At 40.9% G+C, this 20,357-nt stretch overlaps 1 protein-coding gene across 1 annotated transcript in view; it reads left to right on the top strand.

The window, feature by feature from the left end:
• Lcp2 (lymphocyte cytosolic protein 2) overlaps positions 1-20,357 on the top strand; it is a 55,308-nt gene that overhangs the window by 22,194 nt on the left and 12,757 nt on the right. The window contains exons 7-20 of the mRNA XM_010622193.3: positions 1,319-1,517; positions 3,505-3,602; positions 5,400-5,466; positions 5,560-5,643; positions 8,904-8,929; positions 9,040-9,059; positions 9,166-9,273; positions 10,634-10,667; positions 12,705-12,717; positions 13,437-13,566; positions 14,708-14,757; positions 16,270-16,364; positions 17,064-17,141; positions 18,585-18,740. Of these exons, the coding sequence (XP_010620495.1) occupies positions 1,319-1,517; positions 3,505-3,602; positions 5,400-5,466; positions 5,560-5,643; positions 8,904-8,929; positions 9,040-9,059; positions 9,166-9,273; positions 10,634-10,667; positions 12,705-12,717; positions 13,437-13,566; positions 14,708-14,757; positions 16,270-16,364; positions 17,064-17,141; positions 18,585-18,740 (1,158 nt within the window). The remainder of the gene's footprint in view (positions 1-1,318; positions 1,518-3,504; positions 3,603-5,399; positions 5,467-5,559; positions 5,644-8,903; positions 8,930-9,039; positions 9,060-9,165; positions 9,274-10,633; positions 10,668-12,704; positions 12,718-13,436; positions 13,567-14,707; positions 14,758-16,269; positions 16,365-17,063; positions 17,142-18,584; positions 18,741-20,357) is intronic.

Genomic DNA, 20,357 nt, shown 5'->3' with positions numbered 1-20,357 from the left:
GAAAACCTGTCATTTTTATATACTCAACTCTAAGCAGAAACAACAGCAGAGCCATGGACCATCTTCCCTCGGACACTCATAATCTGCTTTCCCATGACCAGGCTTTGGTTATCTGTGTTCCCCCAGTAGCTGAGTCTTCAGTGTTTTCATTGGTTATAATGAGAAGACATTTTTAGAGCACAGGCACACTAAGAGCAGAAATAGCAACCTACACCAGGCGTGGTGGCACATGCCTGTAATTCTAGCACTTGGGAGGCTGAGGCAGGAGGATAGCCACAAGTCCAAGGCCAGCCTGGACAATACATTGAGTTCAAGGCCTGTCTGAACTACATAGTAAGACTCTGTCTCAACAAATTTGCAAGTAACTAGTGTCGTCACAAATGATCCAAACTTTTTTTCAGTTTTTTTTATTAGCACTGTACATGTCTGCAGTACCTAATGATTCCATTCCTTATGAGGGGTCAATACATGTATACAGCACATCTTAATTTTTTTTCATCCCTTTCCCTGTTTCCCTGTCCATTTCTAGGTCTCCTTCCTTTTTGCAAAAATCTATCTCCCTGTTTCCTATTGTCTATCTTTTATTTTGCTCTTTACTTTTGTTTTGGGTTTTTTTGCATAAGACAAACCATGTGGTATTTAAGCTTGTATATCTGCTTTATTTCATTTAATACTATAGCTTCAAGGTGCATTCATTTTCTACAAATCACTCAAGTTTATCTTTCTTTGTGCTGGAGTCATACTCCATTATGTATAAATACCGCATTTTCTTTATCCATTTATCTGTTGATGAACATATAGGCTGCTTTCAAAATTTAGCTCTTATGAATTGTGTCTTTATAAACATGGGTATGCATGTATCATTGAATATAATGTTATTAACGCTTTGGGGAAGATCCATAGAAGGGGAATAACTGGGGTACGTGGAATTTCTATTTTTAATTTTGAGGAATCGCCATACGGATCTCCATTTATTCCTTCTCTTGATGATGCCTGGAGTATAGAAGGAGTTTATGGAGGAGAGATCCCCTTTCCCTGTCCCCATTCCAGCATTGTCTTCCTTTCTTCTTTTCTCTGTCATACATAAAAAGCAGAGGAAAACCCACCCGCTCAAGAGTCAGGGACCTGGACCAAGGTCCCAAGTGTGTGACTTTCTGGCCTTGTTATGTTGCACTCCCCAAGGTCAGTTCCTCACCTGCGCTGTGGGAATCCCCGTGCTTGGGCTGTGCCGATGTGAGGCCCACAGAAAATGCATACACATGACCCTGAGCACCATGGTGCTCCCACAAGCTGTGCCATTCCCACACCGTGTTGGCAGGAAGAAGATGACTACGAAAGCCCCAATGATGATCCGGATGGGGAGGATGATGGAGACTATGAGTCCCCCAACGAGGAGGAAGAGGCACCCGTGGAAGATGATGCTGATTATGAGCCGCCACCCTCCAATGACGAGGAGGTTCTGCAGAACTCCATCCTGCCTGCCAAGCCTTTTCCCAGCACCAACTCCATGTACATTGGTAAGAGCTGCTTCCTGACCTCCCAGCCCTGGCAGCCCCATGCCTGGCTCAGCACTGTGGGGGGGGGGGCTGCTGTCTGGCAGTTCCAGTAAACTCTCGGCACTGATTCCAGCTTCTTGACAGTTATGTGGCTTTGGACAAGTGACTCTACCTCTCTGGGCTTCGATTCTTTGTCTGTGAAATAGGGTAACAACAGTACGCACCACATAGGCTTGCTGTGAGGATTATTAAATCGCATCTTGCACTGGCTAATATCAGTAATGAACCACCATGGAAGCGTACTTGACAGTTATAACTTATTTGGTGGGTCACTCAGGTATTCCAGAGTGTTTTCCTGTTCTTCCTCATCTTTGGACCAAATCATAGTTATGTGGCACTGCCACCTACAGACTAGTAGAGTGAACATAAAAGTACTGAACAACTTTAAAACATTTAGATAGGCTTTAAGATTTTCATCATTTCAGGCAACGCAATTTCTCTGTCATATTTTCATCCATCCACCCATCCATTCATTCATTCAACAAAAATGGCAGATTTCCTACTATGATCCAGACTCTATTATAAGTACTGGAATTATCAGGAAAGAAAATACAGCCTTTGCCTGGCCGAGTTGTTCTACCAGTGATGGTGACAGAAAATACATGCACAGACACACAGACACAGACACACACACACGCTCGTGCGCACACACACACACCTGTATACTATAGTATCAGATCAAGTCTGTTTCATAATTGAGATCCAGAGAACAAATGGGGAACTAAGTCCTTGAGCATCTTATATGTGCCAGTTCTAAAGAATTTGGGTGAACAAAATAACCCTCAGCCTAAGAGATTGGTAGTCCAGTGGTTGAGACAACATCAAATAAATGAGTCACACATTATTTAATGGAATCATGACATAAATAGGAATACTGGTGTAGAAGATGGCTGGTTTCCTGTAGCATATGGTTATTATGTTGATATTAAAGAATATTAAATATTTAAGAGTTGGCTAAATGAAGGTAATGTAGTAAATAAAGAACATTCAAAGCAGTAAAAGTGGCTATGGCAAAGTTCCTGAAGTCTGAAGCAACTTGGCACATTAGAGGGACTGAAAGATGGCCAGTGTGGGTGACAGGTGAGACCAGGCATGCCCTCACTCTGAGCCCCTTCTCTCTGGAAGAGCCAGGCCTCTCCAGGGTCTGGACTAGGACACAAATGGAAGAAGGCCCTGGTTCCCTTGCCTATCATGCCTCGCAGTCCTGTCCTTTCCCCATTGAAAGGATAATAAACTGCCAGCCTGTCAAACTGCCTTAAGGGATAGTTATGTGACAATCAGAATACATGTGAGTTTCTGTCCCAGGCAAGTCCATACACCATTTAAGACTGTTTGACTTAGTAACACAGTTAGTGGCCAGCTCCTTCCTGTAAGGAAGAGGTGAGAGGAACAGGAAGTGGAAGGGAGAAGACAGCCCCGAGTATTTGCGAGGGGAAGGATGGGGACACAGAACAGGATCCCCATGAGTGATAAAAGCCAACTTAACCCTTGCAGGCAACTGGCTATACTGCGTGAGTGTGCATGTGTGTGTGCATATGTGTGCATGTGTGTCATTGTGTACATGTGTGTAGAAGTATGTGTACATTTATTTTGTCACATTTTTCCCCTAAAATGCTCCCTTCTTGTATTGGATAGCTAATTCCTAAGAAATCTTTTTTAATTCGCAATATCTCTGATGAGAGATGAAATAAAATGAGAGTTGCTCATATGTATGAGCTGGGAGAAAAAGGGCAGGCAGGGGACCAAGGATTTCCTACCTCTTGTGGAACCCAGACTGGGTCTTCTGGCCTGGGTGGGTGGCAATCTGGAAGGCGAAGCTTAAGTGTCCCTGGTGACCTGAGCTGCACAAAATCGAAGACAGCATCTGTTTCCAGAGACCCCTGAGCTTGTCTGGTGCTCACCCTGGCTTCCGATTTCTCCTCTCATTTCGATGTTCTTCTTTCTGCAGACAGGCCTCCTGCTGGTAAAAGCCCCCAGCAGCCTCCCGTGCCTCCCCAGAGACCAATGGCTGCCCTTCCTCCACTGCCTACTGGCCGCAGTCACTCGGTAGGTTTCCTCCTCCTCTTTGTGGGACTTTGTATCCACTCTGGTTGTTTCTTCTACCGGTCAGAAAATAAAATTACAATTCTTACTTTGTAAGAAAAGATAATATCTAGGCTGGAAAATGCATACTGAAGTACTCAGTATTTCTTGGGGCTTGAAATACTAGTGGTTTTTATTTACTTCATAATGCCTATTGGTGTTTTCTTTGCACCATAAATAATATAAGCTACTTGTATAATATAAAGCCCTCTTCTAATACTCCTTGTGCTATAATTTCCCACTATTTGCAATAGACAAAAGCTAAAATAAACTTTAAGAGAAGTAAATTAAGACCATGGCATTTGGGGTGTTCCTTGAGTCCTGAGCCTTCCCCTTGTAGTTTACAAAAAGACTTGTGCCACCTGCTGTCTACAGCCTGAAATTCCAGCGACAAACGCCTTGAGATAATGAGATTTGAGATACAAACAGCTCAGGGGAAACAAGAGGCAGCAGACTCTTTTTCCTTTCCCTCAAGCATGCAATGCAGCTCCTGTGAATCTAATGCGTTCTCAGAGTGACCTTGACAAGCTCATTCTAAGGAGATGTTAGCTAGAGTTGTGTCCTCTTCATAAGTGACCTGAATATTTTGTTTTGTTTTGTTTTGTTTTATTTTATTTTATATTTTATTTTTGAGACAGGGTCTCACTATGTAGTTCAGACTGGCCTTGAGCTCACTATGTATCCCAGGCTCACCTCAAACTCACTGAGGCAATCCTCCTGCCTCAGCCTCTGGAGTGCTGGGATTACAGGTGTGCACAGCTGTGCCTGGCAGTGACCTAAACATTGTAGTAACTGTGACAAATGCCGAAGTGTCAGGACCAGAAGGAGAGAGACAGAATATTTTTCCCCAAAGCTTAAAATCCAGACTGCACGACAGTGGGAGGCTTCCATCTGACAGTAATGGCTCCCTCCTGCTGTGCAGCAATATAGAAAGGTGCTCCTGGAGCCACATTTATCTACAAACACTTTTTGTTTTGGAACCTGAAGGCCTTCACCTCCACTCCTGGGATGCAGAGCTCATCCAATCAGCAGACAAGGCCTGAGCAGCTACTGTCAGACAGGCAGCGTTCTAAGTGCTAGGGCTGAGTGTGGGCAAGACAAATCAGTACAGTCTGTGCTCCCACAAACCTTTGACTGGGCCAAGGGAGACTGATGATAAACAAGCAAACAGCTGTAGAAATGATTTGAGTAGTTATGTGGGTTAGGGAGACAGAAGCCGGGGAATATGATGGTGGGTAGAGAGCAGCTGGGACAGGATGAGACATTTGGTGGAAGAGCTGGGAGAAGAATATTCAAGTTGTTCAGAAGAAACACAACCACAGAGATATCAAAGAGGGCGTGAACTTGAGGTTTTCCAGAAACCTCAAGAATATACCTGTATGGTGGGTGTCCAGTGAGCCAGGAGAGAAAGACACAGAATTGGGATGGAAAGGTAGACAGGTAGCAACTCAGGCAGGGCTCTGAAGGTCACAGTGAGTTTCTGGATTGTTCCTAATGTAATCAGATGACTGGCGGGCTTAGCAGGGCTAAGTGGCTCCTCCGCTGTCCTGTAGAAAACCCACTATCTGAGGAGGGAGAAATAGCAAGCTCAGATGGGATGCTACCACCTATCTCTGCTGAGAAATGCACAGGGCCGTTTGCTGGTGGAACATGAAGATGGAGGAGAGTGAACAGATCCACAGATATTAGAGAAAATAAAGCTACCAGGTCTCACTGATGAGTTGGAAATGCTTCCTAATGTGTGGATCTTTTTCTGTGCAGCCACTGCCTCCACCCCAGCCCAACCAAGAAGAACCCAGCAGAAATCGAAACCACAAACCAGCGAAGTGTAAGCATGAGGCTTCTCTCTCCTGACCACCACCCCACCCCTACCTTGCCCCTGCCCCTGGCTTTCTTCTAATTGTAGCCTTTTCCCTTCTAGTGCCTGCTCCGTCTATAGACAGAAGCACAAAACCTCCCCTAGATCGTTCTTTAGCCCCGCTGGACAGAGAGCCCTTCCCAATAGGTATGAGTGCTATCCGATGCATAATAATGGCTCACCGTTACAGAATCTTTGCTGTGTGATTTTCTTATATACAATCTCATTTAACTGGTGCCACAACAGGAGGGAGTGCTGGCTATGAAAATCAGCCTCACTTTATAGAGGGAAACTGAGGCATGAAGAAGTACCTTCCCAAGATCACTCAGATACTAAGTGATGGGGGTGAACCCAGATCAGCCTGATTGTAGAGCTCCTGCTTTGGGGTGGGCTGGTTCTCCATGGGTGCAATTTGAGTACATGCATCTCACCATCCCTCAGCCAAGACACAGTAGGAGGCATCATGGTGCAAAGGGAGGAAATGAGCTAAGAGATAAGAGTTCTGAGAGAGTTGTTGTCTCTCCTTGGCTGCTAATTAATGAATAGCTCACTGACCCACAGAGGTCTTTCCTTTCTCAGAGCGCAGTTTCCTTATTTGTAAGGTGGGTGTTCTATAAGGAGGAAATGCTTCATGAAAGTCTAAGGTGGTATTCAAGTCTTCCGCTCTCCACAATTTACGCAGAATATTCTGACGCCAGCTGCCTTCACATGGAGCCATTTTCAATTCACTTCTAAAACAGTTAGCATTTGTGGAGCACCTACTGTGGGGCGAGTGCTTTACTTGCCTCAAATAATTTATCTACATTTTCTCCAATCCTTATGCCAACCCAACAATGAGGTGTATTGTTATCTCCACCTCTCAGATGATGAAACTGATGATCAGAGAGGCTGAATGATTTGACCAAATTTGCATAAATTGTTGCAAAATTTGAACCCATGTCTTTCTGACTTCAAAGGAGGTACCTTTTTTCACCATTTCATACTTCAGTTGAGGAACTTAGGTTTTAACTTGCCGTACACTAGGAGGATCTGAGGAAGGAGCCCTGAAACTGAACAAATAAGAAATCCAGAATCCCAGCACCCTCTCAGCACTTCCTTAGCTGTACTCGGAACAGGGCATTTAGCCTTTTGTGGCCTTCATCTCCTCCTCTGTTAGCAAAGTGCCTCCGTTTTTGGATTTGAAGTTGCTGCTTGTTGGTGTTTGCCTGAATCACAGCACAGCTCTGCTGAGTCATGCAGAGCTGGGTTGGTGTCTGTGTGGGATTAGCATAGTCCACTGCGGAGAACTGCAGAGTTCTGTGGAAATGAAGCCGGACTAGACTTCAGACTCTAACTCTGCTCACTGCCACAAGTCAGGGCATCAGACACATGGAACACTGATGCCAAAGCCTTCGCAGGCATCTCCTGACATACAGGTTATTTTTAAATTTCTCTTTTATTTTAAAAAACCTTTCATAAATGTTCTTCCCCAAAAATACCCCTTGACCCTTGTATTGCTACCTTGTTCATGATGTTTTGGAAGAAATCCTCTGGTGATGCTTAGACTTTTAACATGAGACTCATGCCCAGAGAACATGCACAATTCAGATTCTTAAAAAAATCTATACATGCTCAAGGATATAAATATAAGTTTTAAGGAACCCCTTTAAAATCAGCACTCCACCCTGAAAGGGAATAGCGACGCTCAACAACTAGGCCACACACACACACACACCAAGAGGTCCGACTGGAGACTTTATTCAGGGAGTGGGAGTAGAGAGAGAGAGAGAGAGCAGAGAGAAAGAGCAGAGAGAGAGAGAGAGAGAGAGAGAGAGAGAGGAGGAAGAAGAGAGGAAGAGAAGAAAGAACAAAGAAAGGAAGGTCCTTTTATCAGTTTTGGGCTAGGCTATTGATTATTGATGAGGAGTGAGCTACTTTTAATCTATCCCAGGCCAGGTTGCCTTTTGTGGGTCTAGCCCTGCAGACACAGGTTTCAACTTCTCTGGACCGCTGTGGCCTTGGAGGGGAGGGAAACCAGAGATAAGGGCATGAGGTCAATTTAGGAGCCAAGAAGTACCAGGAAAATGCAGCCTGTGCTGGCAGCATCACAAAATACTTTAACATAATCAATTCCCTAACACACCCTAAGCTGAGCTTTGCAAATAATAAACATCTTTCCTACCATCAACGTTCGCTTCAATTAGCCAGTGAGTTCTTCGTAGTGGAAGTGTTCCTAGGACTTACCATGGGCCTGACATGTGCTCAGTCCCTAAGAATAAATTATGTCGATAAAATGCATCTCCAGGCAGACAGTATGACCATATTCACCTTGGGGTGTTAATTGCATTTAGGATTGGGAGGGAGGGGAAGAAAGAGGACATAACTAACATCTTTCAGTACCCACCTATCGTTCCTATGACCTTCCATATAGGTCGTCATGCGTCCCTTAGCAAACCTATGCAGATTTTATCTATCTCTGCCCACTTTACAGTGGAGGAGATCCAGACTCAAATGCTTAATTGACCCAGATGTGGTGGTGCATGCCTGCAATCCCAGCACTAGGAAAGCTAAGGCAAAAGGATTGTGGTGAGATTGAGGCCGGAGTGAGCTACATAGTAGATTAAGGCCAGCCTAAACTACATAGTGAGACTCTACCTACCTCCGCACCACCAAAAAGTGCAAAACTCAATTGAACTTGAGCATTGTTCAAAATAATATGGGATTGGCTTCTAGACCTAGTGAGATTTAATTAGTAAAATTTTCATAACATGGAGGGCAAGGGCATACTTCCTCAGGACTTCAGATGGGATAAAAATTAACTTGCTCTGATAACTTGGACATGCAGAATTTAGAGAAGCTGTCCTTAAAGAACAATAAAAGAAGCAAACAAATAAAACCTACCATCACCGATAACAAAAAATGGGTTGTTTGCAGCATACTTGGGGAGTCTCCTGAAAGCCACTACCTCAAGTTAAAAGATGTTTCAGAAACTAACCAGAGTACTTTACATAAGGTCAACTGTACCACAGGGTCGGATATGTACCACCTCCATTGAACATGAGTTTATTTCAGGTCTGCACATAAAATCTGGGCCATGCAAAGAACATATTAGCCAATAAAAGAGACACAAAATCCCAACAAGACACTAATCTTTTAATAATCATTTATATTAAGTAAGATGTTGAAAAGAAGTATAGAACCCACAATACTTTGTACACAAAGTGATGTGACCTTGGAGAAGCCACTTAATATTTTGGAGCCTGGAAAATTAGGTGCTTTGTCAGGGACCCTAGGCAATCCCAAAATCTATGATTCTTTGGGTGTTTAAACTCAGTCAGCCCCCTTCTTCTCAAAGTTTCATCAAACTCTGGTTTTATACTTCGTGGTTATCATGTCCTAATTTAAGAGCCTATGTCTGCTGTTTACAGGAAAGAAACCAACATTTTCTGACAAGGTAAGCTGTTTTTCTGGTTTATTTTTGGTTTTGGTTTTGGTGTTTTTACATCTTGTCCTATTCTTCAGGAAATGTTTGGCCACTCACATGTTTTTTCTTCTACCTTGCAGCCCTCAGCTCCAGTGGGAAGGTGAGGTGCTGTGTTGCATGGTGGGAAGGCCACAGGGCATTTGCTGTAGAACTCTGCCAAGGCAGTTAAATTTGCTTCTTACACAACCTTTCTCTGAACTCGGCAGGACTCTCGGGGACCATTTACCTAAGATACAAAAGCCTCCTTTACCACCAACCACGGAGAGACATGAAAGAAGTAGCCCCCTTCCAGGGAAGAAGCCACCAGTACCAAAGTAACTATCTTGTATTGTTTGAGCTTGTCTTTCAGAGAGGACTCTACAGGGAAATAGAGAATCACACACTCCCGGGCAGGAAGGGCCCCTTTTGCTGCTGTGGCTTAAGCAGTATCTCAGACTGGATTTCAAGTACAAGGTCTCTTTGAAGAAAAAGGGTATCTAGCTGAGAAATGAGCGAAGACATGCTTGATCAGATGTATGGGATGAGTGCTATATGTGGAGATCTTGTCTTCAACCTGTCCAGTCATTGCTGGGGTTTTCCTACCCAGTAAGTGCAGTCTTCACAGTGCATAGGAACTGAACTTACCACTTTATTACTCAATACAGACAGCAGAGAGAGGAAAAAACTTCAGGAGGCTTTTAGGTGAATCATTTCATAGCTGCAGAATCCTGAGGTCTACTCTAATATTTATAACTGTGCTATAAAGTCATATGGGTCCTATTTACCAAATGGCACAAAGGTACCTGGTGTCCGGACCAACCCTGATGTTTAGGAAGGATACAATCATGCTTCTGTTTATCTCTTCTAAGCAACTGGGATTTGTAATGATTGCCTTGCTTGACTGTCGTGAGGACTAAATCAGGACCAGGGCTAGGGTGTACCAAAAAACAAAACCCTCAGTAATTGAGTTTAATAATATTTTAATGGGTTATTTAAAAAAATCAAAATGAATGCAAATAATCATAATGATCAAAACGTCAAGCTTTTCAATAAGCATAGAATGAGCTCATGTAAAATACTCGACACCTTAGAAGTATTCAATACATTGTCCTCTTTCCTCTCTCCCTAGAAGCATGGCCCAGGTAGTCCAGGTGGTCCAGATGTGTGTTGCAGCAGTCAGACAGCTATCTCCAAGTCTGTTTGACTGGCTTGTTCATCTGAGCCAACTGCACCAAGTCCTCTTTAGAAAAGTCCCCAAACAGTGACATTTTCCAAATGTGTTCAATTGCTCCAAAGGTGGGCCCTGTGATGGCTGCTTTGAAACATTAGCAAAAGACAATATTACCTAAAATGTTTTCATTTGCTTGCAGAAACACCTACTCAGTGAAATCTAATACCTGCAAAAGAGTTAGACTGCTGACTACACACATAATATTCTATATATATGCTGCGGTAGTTACACAAAATAAAGGTTTGCCTAGTTCAGCTTGTAGTGATGACAGAACATTCAGTAACCAAGTCTCCCTTTCACTCCCTCTCCTCTGCTTTCTGCTGGGATTTGCAACTTCCCCTTTAGCTATGTCTCAGAAGGTTTGATTTTTTTTTTCCTTATGAAATTTAGGAAATTATATTTCAAGGCTGGATCTTTGAAACTCTTGATGCTCACTTCTTTTTCTTTGCCCTAATTCATTTCAGGCCCGGATGGGGAGTAGACAAAAGAGATAATAATGTAAGTACAAAATATCATTCTGTAAGTGGCTGGGCTGGGGAGGACCAGGGTAGGCTCTGTGGAGATTTGGACTATAGCATAACCCCCTTGGAGTACATATAATAGGTCCTTGAATACAGGTCTTTGTAGTCTTGGTGTTTCCTGGAGCATGTTGTGTTGTATTGTTCAGCTCCCAGGGAGGCTGGGTTAATTGGAGCCCTGTTACCTTATGAGCAAGGTGAAAAGGCAGAAAGTAGAGGAGATCATAAAGTGAGAGATTCCTGAGTCTGCACATTACACAATTTCCAAGGCCCCTATTTTCTTCTTGGCTATCTCCATGACCCAAAAAAGAAGGGAAATAGAATTATCTAATGCTCCTGTAGGATGACCAACTATTTACAGAGGCTTTCCCAGTGCTTATTAGCACTGAAAGTCCCACACCCCAGAAGCTCCTTCAGTCCCAGGCAAACCAGAGAAGTTGATCACTCCCAGCTTTATTTATGCTTTGTAGGCAGTGGCCCTAGGAGAACTCACCGTTTCTCTAATAAATGAGAGGAGATTGCTCAGAAAGGATAAGATACTTGAAATTTGCTCGGCTAGTAGACATCCAGATTTGAGTTCAGATCTCTCTGAGTTTCTCCACACTTGAAGTGTTCTGAAGGCCATTAGACTCCTGCCCTTGATCAAATGCTCTGCTAGCAATGGCTCCTGTTTTCATAGCTCTGTGCTAGATGCCGTGTTTGTTCAAATGAAGTGCTATACTAGTCTGGACCCAGGCTCCCCTTTCAAACATACTAGACAGCATACGATCATAGAATGATCTGGGTAAGGGGAGGAGAGTGATTCATGTGAGTCAAGGAGCCAACAGTGACTGCTTAAGGGAGGTGAGATTTATGACGGTTATTGAATGATAAGGAGAACATGGGATAGGGTCACCCTGAAAGGAGGACTGGGTGCATTGAAGGGTAGCAACTTGGCTGCAGAAAGACAGAGTCACAGTGGAAGTAGGAAAGTGAGATCACATTCCTGAGGTTTCCAGCCTCTGGAAGGACTGATTTCCAGAAGTTGTAGATTCTTGAACCAGAGAATACACCATTGTAACAGTGTTGAAAGCTGGGCCATTGTGAGGAGGTTATGACCCAGGTGTGTTTATTTATGTAGCTTTTTGCTGGGGCTCTGAGTTGGCCCTTTGAGATGAGTGATTCTGTGGTTCCCTTTGCTTTGTGTCAATGTGTTATAGGACCAGTGTTACTAAACTTGAATAGTACTTACCATATGCCAGACATATGCAGTTACTAATTTAATCCTCACAATAACAATTTGAAGAAGGTGTTATTTCATCACTACTGCTCTGGCCTAACAAACATGTTTAAATTGGCCCATTTGGTCTACTAGTCAATGGCAAAATCACTCTGTCTCTCTGAACGTCATTTCTTATCTGAGAAGAGAAAATTGGCCTTCCTTTATCTAGTTCAAATGGTGGCCCCAAATATACAAATGGTGAGGGTTGTGGATGTACCTTGTAAGCCACACTATAAATAAGTAAGGTCAGATAGGTTGTAAGATGTGTGAGCATTTCATAGGAGAGACAAAAAGAAGGCTGAGCTTTGGACCAGGTAGATTTGGGATTGAATCCATTTTCTGCAACCTTTGGCAAGAAAGGAATTCTTCTAGAGCATTATGCTTCTGTTTCTAAGATAAAAACATTATATTCTCAAAGGGTTGCTAGGGAAGTTGAATGAAATATTGAGTATTAATCTTCTAGGTACATAATAGATATTATCAATATTATATCTTTGAGCTCTGTTAGAAACCTCAGAACCTCTTTCAATATAAATATATGAGGATATCTCAGATTTGAGTGTCCTTAGATGATTGCTTATGTTAAAAAATTATAGACCACTTAGCAAATTTTACTCTCCTCTACAATATATTTATTATGGAAAGCCATAACTGCTAATGAAAGAACCACACATTTATATGGTTGAGAAATGAAGTTATCCATTTAGGGATTGTATTTTTATCATAAATTAATAGCTTTCTTTTTTCCCTTACTAGGATGAAGATGATGGTATGTTCAAAAAAGCTTTCCTACTACTTGTATCTTACTTTCTCATATTTTCTGCTCAGGCATTCATATATCTGATAAAAAGCAGATAATGATTTAGTATGGGAACCTCCCAGAATCAATTATGATTATTAAATTAATATTAAGTAGGCATATGTCAATTGATATATTTCACAGCTATAGTAAAATGGAATTGTTTTTGTTGGGTTACCAAAGAGAAATTTTAAGTTCATGTGCAACAGTGCAAATTGCCTCATTAATTGAACAGTAAAAGATTAAATTTACGTGAATGATTTGATAGAAAGATTTTTAGTATTTATGCCCTCTAGCATATGCAGGTAAAGAATAAGTAAGCATGGGTGAATGAGATTGCATAAAATTTTAGCTTTCATAAAGCAAAACAAAACTTATAAATCACTTTAGAAATGTATAACGTTTCCATTTGGCAATTTTATGCTGAGACAGCATTTCAAAAATGAAAAAAATACAATAAACATGTTCTATAGAGAATACCAACATTTTATAAATACATTCTAAGGTGGTAAATCATTTAGAAAACTTTGGAGCTGGGGTTTCATCCTACAACTTTGCAAGTAGATCTGATCTTTTGGATTTTTATATCTCCTTTACTTTATATCAGCTATTTTTTAACTGCAGTTCAGTTCTAAAATGTTTCTAGTGTATCCTGACAGTCTCCTTACAGTTTTTTCTTCTCTGTACAGTGCATCAAAGACCTTTGCCCCAGCCGGCACTTGTTTCTATGAGCTCCAGTACTTTTCCTTCAAGATATACTAAACCAAACTCCAAGCACTCCTTCCCACCATCTCACATGCCTGGAGCTTTCTCAGAAAGGTTTGTAGCTATGGTGATTAAACTCTAACTTGATGTAATGTCTAGGTCCACTTGACACTGAGGAATGCCACATGAGTTTAGGAAGAAAGAAATGAGCCAACAGGTAATGGTGTCTGAACATTTGGGGTGTAAAGAAACAAAACCAAGCTGAGCATTAGAAACAACATGCTAAGCCACTACTATCCTCCCTGTATCTGTATTTGGATAGCAATCGTCCATCCTAGATGGAATGGACACTATGGCAGAAGATGGGCAATGTTTTCACATCATGAATTTAATCAAACAAATGAACAAATATCAAATATTAAGAAACCCAGCCAATTGAAGTACTTGGAGTTCCTCCTGCCTCTTGGATGGGGAGTCTAAGAAGTGTGCCTTGAACTTAGCAGATGCTAAGAATTCATTGCGCAGGCTTTGTCCCCATCAAGCCCATTTTCTCAGTAGCAGCAGCATTTCTCAGGGCTCATAAGAAGGCCATCCAGAGGAAGAGGCACAAATAGGAGAAGGACCTGAATTATTCATCCTCAGACAAGCCAGTGGGTTGCTTCATGGTGTCCCCAAACATACCTTTAATAGTCAAAGGAAGAAGCCCAAGTCCTCATCCTGCATATTTTTAGAAAATTAAACCGCCAGCAACACATGTCTGCCTTGCCACATATCTAGGAAGTTTCTCAGATTTTTTCATTTTTCCTTGGTGCCCCTTGCCCTTTTTTTCTGCTTCTTCTCATTATTTCAGCTGGTTTTCTCTTTTTGCCGTGTCTGTCATTTTCTCATACAGCTTCATCTGGCATTGACCCCAACCCCATCCTTCCTTCTTGAAAATTATCACCCGTATGAGTTGCTGTGCTGAGCAGATGCTTACTAGCAATGTGGGCTAATGGGTGTGGTGTTACTGTTCAGGATGGAGGGAACAGGTAGCATTTCAGGGTCCCCATAGACCCTCTTTCCCCACCCCAGTCCCTGTAAACACTGTCCCTTCCTGACTCAGCAACCTCTGGTGCTCACTTTCTTCCCCACATGCCTTACCATATCTTCAATTAGAAGTAAGAATCATCTTCAATCTGGCTTCCTAAACTAACTCCCCAGTCTGGTTCCATCACCTAAAGTCAATTTATAAACCATTCTTTTTCTTTCTCCGCAGTAGCAATAGTTTTCCACAGAGTGCCTCCCTGCCGCCATACTTCTCTCAAGGTTGGTACCCTGGGCTTTCATGACTTGCTCCGGCCAACATGCCTTGTGTTGTGAATCATGGCTTTGTGCCGCTGGATGGTTGGCGCAGAAGCAGACAGTCATTCCTCAAAACTAGGACAGCCATGACATATACAGCCTTGGTTCTATGACCCTACTATACTGCTAGATTTCATTCATTTAACAAGCATTATAAAAGTGTAAACACATTGGACTGCACAGACAGAGCTGGGGAAGGTCTATTTAGGCATTGAGAGCCTGGAAAACGAAGGTGCTGGCAGCTCTGGACCAGGCTTGCTTGCTTATTTAGAGAGAAGGTCACCTTTCATAATCCCGGTGACGTAGTTCAGGAGGCCTCAACCTTTTCCAGGTGATTCCCCTCTCCTCACTGTGCAGCGATATAGATGTAGTAACAATCCTAGCACAGAACCGCTTCAAGTGCATATTAATATGCAGATTCCTGGACCCTAGGTAAGTCAAAGTTCCCCAGGGATCCTTTCTATGTACAGAATTGTTTGGGAGCCACGGGTTTAAGTCTTGGCCCTGTCATTATCACACGTGATTTGTATACCCTGCTTCCTCATAGGCAAAATAAACATAACTCCCACCTTGTAATTAAGGGTGAATCGATTAAGAGTGGTTGACATAAAGTACCTTACTCAAGATCTGAACAGAGTAGTGCTGAACAAACATTTGTTGACTTAACTAATGAAGGATGGATAGATAATTTAAAGGAACATCCAGCTAATAGAATATTCAAGTTTTTAACAGCCGTTTTGACACAGAAAACAGGTGTTAACTATAGTCAGCACAGTCAAATCTTTCCTGCGATGAAACACATTCTCACTAACTTTCAGGGAATATAAACAAGAAAGAAAAAGAAAGATTTAGGTAGAGTGAGGCACCAGTACTAGATAATTTATGGTTTGACCAGGAAGATAACCTGATTGATCAGATAGTCTGTAATGTCTTTGTTAGCTGAACAGCTACTTCATGGGAAATTCAGCAAAAAACAGCAGGTAGCAAATGTTTATTCTAAAAGCTAACAGTATTCTCAAAGGAATTTCTTCTTGTCTTGGGTAACTTACATTTCTTATTATAAAAACGAGAACACAATGATCTTTATTACTATATTGCCATTGCACCAGCAGTTGGGAATCCATTCTGTGTATACTGATATTATAGGAATCCATGAAAGATCTGTCTCTTGAATATTCTTCTTGACATTTGCATGAAAATAATCGTGACTTTTTTGTAAATGGATCTAGTCACTTTAGTGGAAATCACTAAACTTTGAGATTCTGCCCCCAGAATTTCACTGACATACATAGTTATAGAATACAATAATTCCCGCCCTGCTGGTTTTGAACAGGTAGAAATTATTTTTAAACTTAGTTTTCTTGAAATGTTAAATACTGGAGCAAGTACAAGGAAATTGGGGGATTGGGATGTGTTATGAGAGAAATAAACAATAGCTTACAGAAAATTAATTTTCAAAATGTTGCATTTTTAAAGTCCCTAGCAACAGACCACCTCTCAGAGCCGAAAGCAGAAACTTTCCCTTGCCAGTTCCAAACAAACCTCAGCCACCATCCCAGGCAGAAGAGGAGGTAACAAAGCATGTTTTTCTTTTTGTTTGTCTTTTCTCTAGCAAATGGATCATAAGAAACTGTCCTGGAATGCACTTCTATACTCCTGTTTTCTATTAACTTATTTATTCATTTTTAATTAAAAGGGAGAAGATGAGGATGTAGCTCAGTGGTAGAGCTTATATTTGTGAGGACCTGGGTTCAATCTCCAGAACCTCAAAATAATTTTAGAGGGAGGATGCAGATGAAAGAGATATATTTCTTCCCCCTTTCAGACTCTTCCAATGACAAGTATGCATTTTGCATTAAACAATAAGAAAAATAATAATTTTTTCCTTCTGCTTCCTAGCTTATAAACTTGAAGTACTCACTTAGCTTCTCCATGAGTGCAGCTTTTTCATTAAGTATGTTATTGTTGTATACTAAACTGAAGAAATTATTATCCCTGTGTCTTTCCTGATTAGAGGTTCCATTTTATAAGGAATATATACGGAACACTATTTTACAGCTGCCTTTGCAACCAGTGTCATGATAAAAAGCAGTTCGCACAAAATACCTTCTGTATAGCCCTGTCTAAATGATTCTTTATTCAAGTTAAGAAAACAAATATTTAAAAACTCATGGAACTAAGGGGGTGATTTATGGATTATTACTTGGCGGCTTTTCTTTTACTTACTTGTGACTGCAAAATTTATTGTTTTTAAAAACTTACATTTACAGAATTCCCTAGATGAAGAGTGGTATATTTCTTATATTACCAGACCAGAGGCAGAAGCTGCTCTTAGAAGGATAAACCAGGTATGGTTTCTACTTTATGTTTAAGTAGTTATAAATGGAAGGAGACAAAAGGAATTGGCTTATAGAATCCCAATTATGGGCTAGAGAATCTGCTACGTGCTATTTCTACTGCGAGGTGCTGATCCTTGGAGACTCATAGCATCTTCCTCCCATCTACCAGGACTAGGAATCATTTGGCTGGCAGAAAAATCCACCAAATGAAGGCAATCATTTAGTTGGCAGAATCTTAGGTGACTTCACTAATGAAAGTATCTGTCTTGCCACAGGAATCGTGTAGCATCAAAAGAAGATTCTCTCTCAAATTTTGAATGTCTTACTAGTCCCATCTTCTTATCACAGTTGCCTTTCACATCTCTGCCAAAAAAGGGAGGGAGGGAGGAAGAGAGGACTTTTTGCCTTTTCTTATAGACATTTCTAGCTAGTCCTTCTATATTATAAAGTTTAAAAATTCCCTGTGGTGCAGTGCTGACCCTTAAACTTAAGTCTGTTCATCACAACCTGGAAAGCAAAGATCCTTCATCTTTCATATCTAAAGTGTGCAGTGGTTCTTTTCAACCTTAGCTACACTTTGAATTGTCTGGGAATTTTTTTTAAAATCCTGATTCCTGGTCTCATCTGAAGAGATTCAATCTTAATTAATTAGATTGGGCTAAGGAGTGGTCCAAACTTCCCAGATGATTCTGATTGCAAGCCAAGGCTGTGAATCACTAGTCCAGAAGTATGTTTGTTTTACAGGGATATTCTGACTCGCTCAACTAACTTGGAATAAAAAGAACAAAAGAAGGCCATTATTGCAGATTGATGGGTGTTTTAGAGACATCCAGATTCAGAACTCAAAGGAGGGAGTAGTTTGAATTGTCCTGATTAGCCCTAGTTTTATATTAGATCTTTACAGTGCTGCATTGTTATGTTGCCAGTAATTTGATTGACTATTTAAAGTATAGGAGAAATCACACTAGTTTAGTAAATATCAGGAAAAAAGGGTGCAAGAATACAGATAGCTTGTGTTTGGTTTTGTTCAGGTGTGTAGTGGACGAATTCTAAATCTAAAAGCACTAGGTTTTAAAAGGAGTGTATTTCATAGGCATGTGTGTGTTTTCTGATTATGAATATGGAAGGGAAGAGTTCGAGATTAACTTACAGGACTAGAAAGATATATCTCCTTTATATCCACTCAACCACCTATTATTATGTTTTATTATTGAAAACAGATTTTTTTGTCAAGAGGCTTCTAAGAGGTTGACTTGGAAATTTCTCTGATACTATTGCTATGGTCTTTCTTGATAACCAAGAGATCCACAACACCTGGGGTCTGTAGCTGTTTGGGGAACTGAATGTTAGTTGACAACTTTTGCAGATCCCTAGGGGCTTGTCTGCTGCTCTTACAGACAACAAAGTATTGACTTTTGCTGCTCTTACAATAACAAGAATTTACCTTTTTAGGATGGCACTTTTCTGGTTAGAGACAGCTCTAAGAAAACAACATCCAATCCATATGTCCTCATGGTATTGTACAAAGATAAAGTTTACAACATCCAGATCCGTTATCAGGAACATAGTCAAGTTTACTTGTTGGGAACTGGACTCAGAGGGAAAGAGGTAAGAGCTTCAAATTTCAAAATTTCCGTGAATTTTCATTTTCTTTGTGTACCTACATAGAGCCTCACTTAATATCTTTGGGAGTCCATGTTGTATAGCAACTTTTGGAATTAAACTACATTAGTGAAACCATTTATTGGAGGGAAATTTATATGAATAGTGACTAGTTGCACCATGAGTCTCTTGGCTTTTTTTTATTTCAAATAAGCCAATATCAAAGGTATATAATAGGGCAGTATTTAATTTTTTTTCCTCATTGAGTGTATTGGTACATTTTACATATACAGTACAGTTACACTCATTATTGGGATCTTATACCTTTACATGACAGTCTTGGTTCTCATTTTTTCACCTTGTCCCTGCCCTCCCTTCAGCCCCTCCTTCCCTCCCCATTTACAAACACTTTATTTCCATTTTTTTGTTTTCTCCTATTTTTTTCTTTTCCCTTATTACCTTTCCCCTACCCTTCCCACTTTCCCTACACCTTTAGCCCTTTTCTTCCTATTTCACATTGTCAGTTATCTCATTAGGATCTTATGTACTATTAAAATTTATTCACACCAGAGAAACTTCAGTATTTACACATGTATGACTTATTTATTTCATTTAGGAGTATATCCTCAATATGTATCCATTTCCCTATGAATTAATCTAATTTCTCATTCTTTATGGCTGAGTAGAATTCCATTTTATAGAAAAACCACATCTTCTTTATCCAGTTTCCAACTGATGGGCAAATGGGCCATTTCCAAGTTTTAGCTATTACAAACTGTGCCGCTATAAACCTAGGTGTGCATATATCTCTGTGATGTGATTGTTTTAATTCTTTTGGAAAGATACCCAGCAGAGGGATGGCTGGGTCAAATGGAACCTCTAGTCCTAGCTCTTGGAGGTATCTCCATATTGATTTCCATAGTGGTTGCACCAGTCTGCACTCCCACCAACAAGGGACACTTTTAGCAGAGTAGCAGGATACAAGGTCAACACCCAAAAATCAATAGCCTTCTTGTACACAAATAACAGACTCACTGAGAGAGAAATTAAGGAAACAATTCCTTTCACAATAGCATCCAAAAAAATGAAGTATCTAGGAATCAATCTAACAAAAGAAGCAAAAGACCTCTGCACTAAAAACTACAGCATTCTGAAAAAAGAGATCAAAGAGGATATAAGAAAATGGAAAGATATCCCCTGCTCCTGGGTAGGAAGAATCAACATAGTGAAAATGGCCATACTACCAAAACTGCTATACAGATTCAATGCAATGCCAATTGAAATTCCAACACTATATTTCACAGAAATAGAAAAAAGAATCCAAAAATTCATTTGGAACCATAAACCTTCCCACTTTCCCTACACCTTTAGCCCTTTTCTTCCTATTTCACATTGTCAGTTATCTCATTAGGATCTTATGTACTATTAAAATTTATTCACACCAGAGAAACTTCAGTATTTACACATGTATGACTTATTTATTTCATTTAGGAGTATATCCTCAATATGTATCCATTTCCCTATGAATTAATCTAATTTCTCATTCTTTATGGCTGAGTAGAATTCCATTTTATAGAAAAACCACATCTTCTTTATCCAGTTTCCAACGGATGGGCAAATAGG

This window comes from Fukomys damarensis, unplaced genomic scaffold (genome assembly GCF_012274545.1).
Source record: "Fukomys damarensis isolate Sample0158 unplaced genomic scaffold, DMR_v1.0_HiC HiC_scaffold_9, whole genome shotgun sequence".
NCBI classification, from domain to species: domain Eukaryota; kingdom Metazoa; phylum Chordata; class Mammalia; order Rodentia; family Bathyergidae; genus Fukomys; species Fukomys damarensis.
Note: the sequence above shows the minus strand (reverse complement) of the source record. Positions and strands in the feature narration are given on the sequence as shown.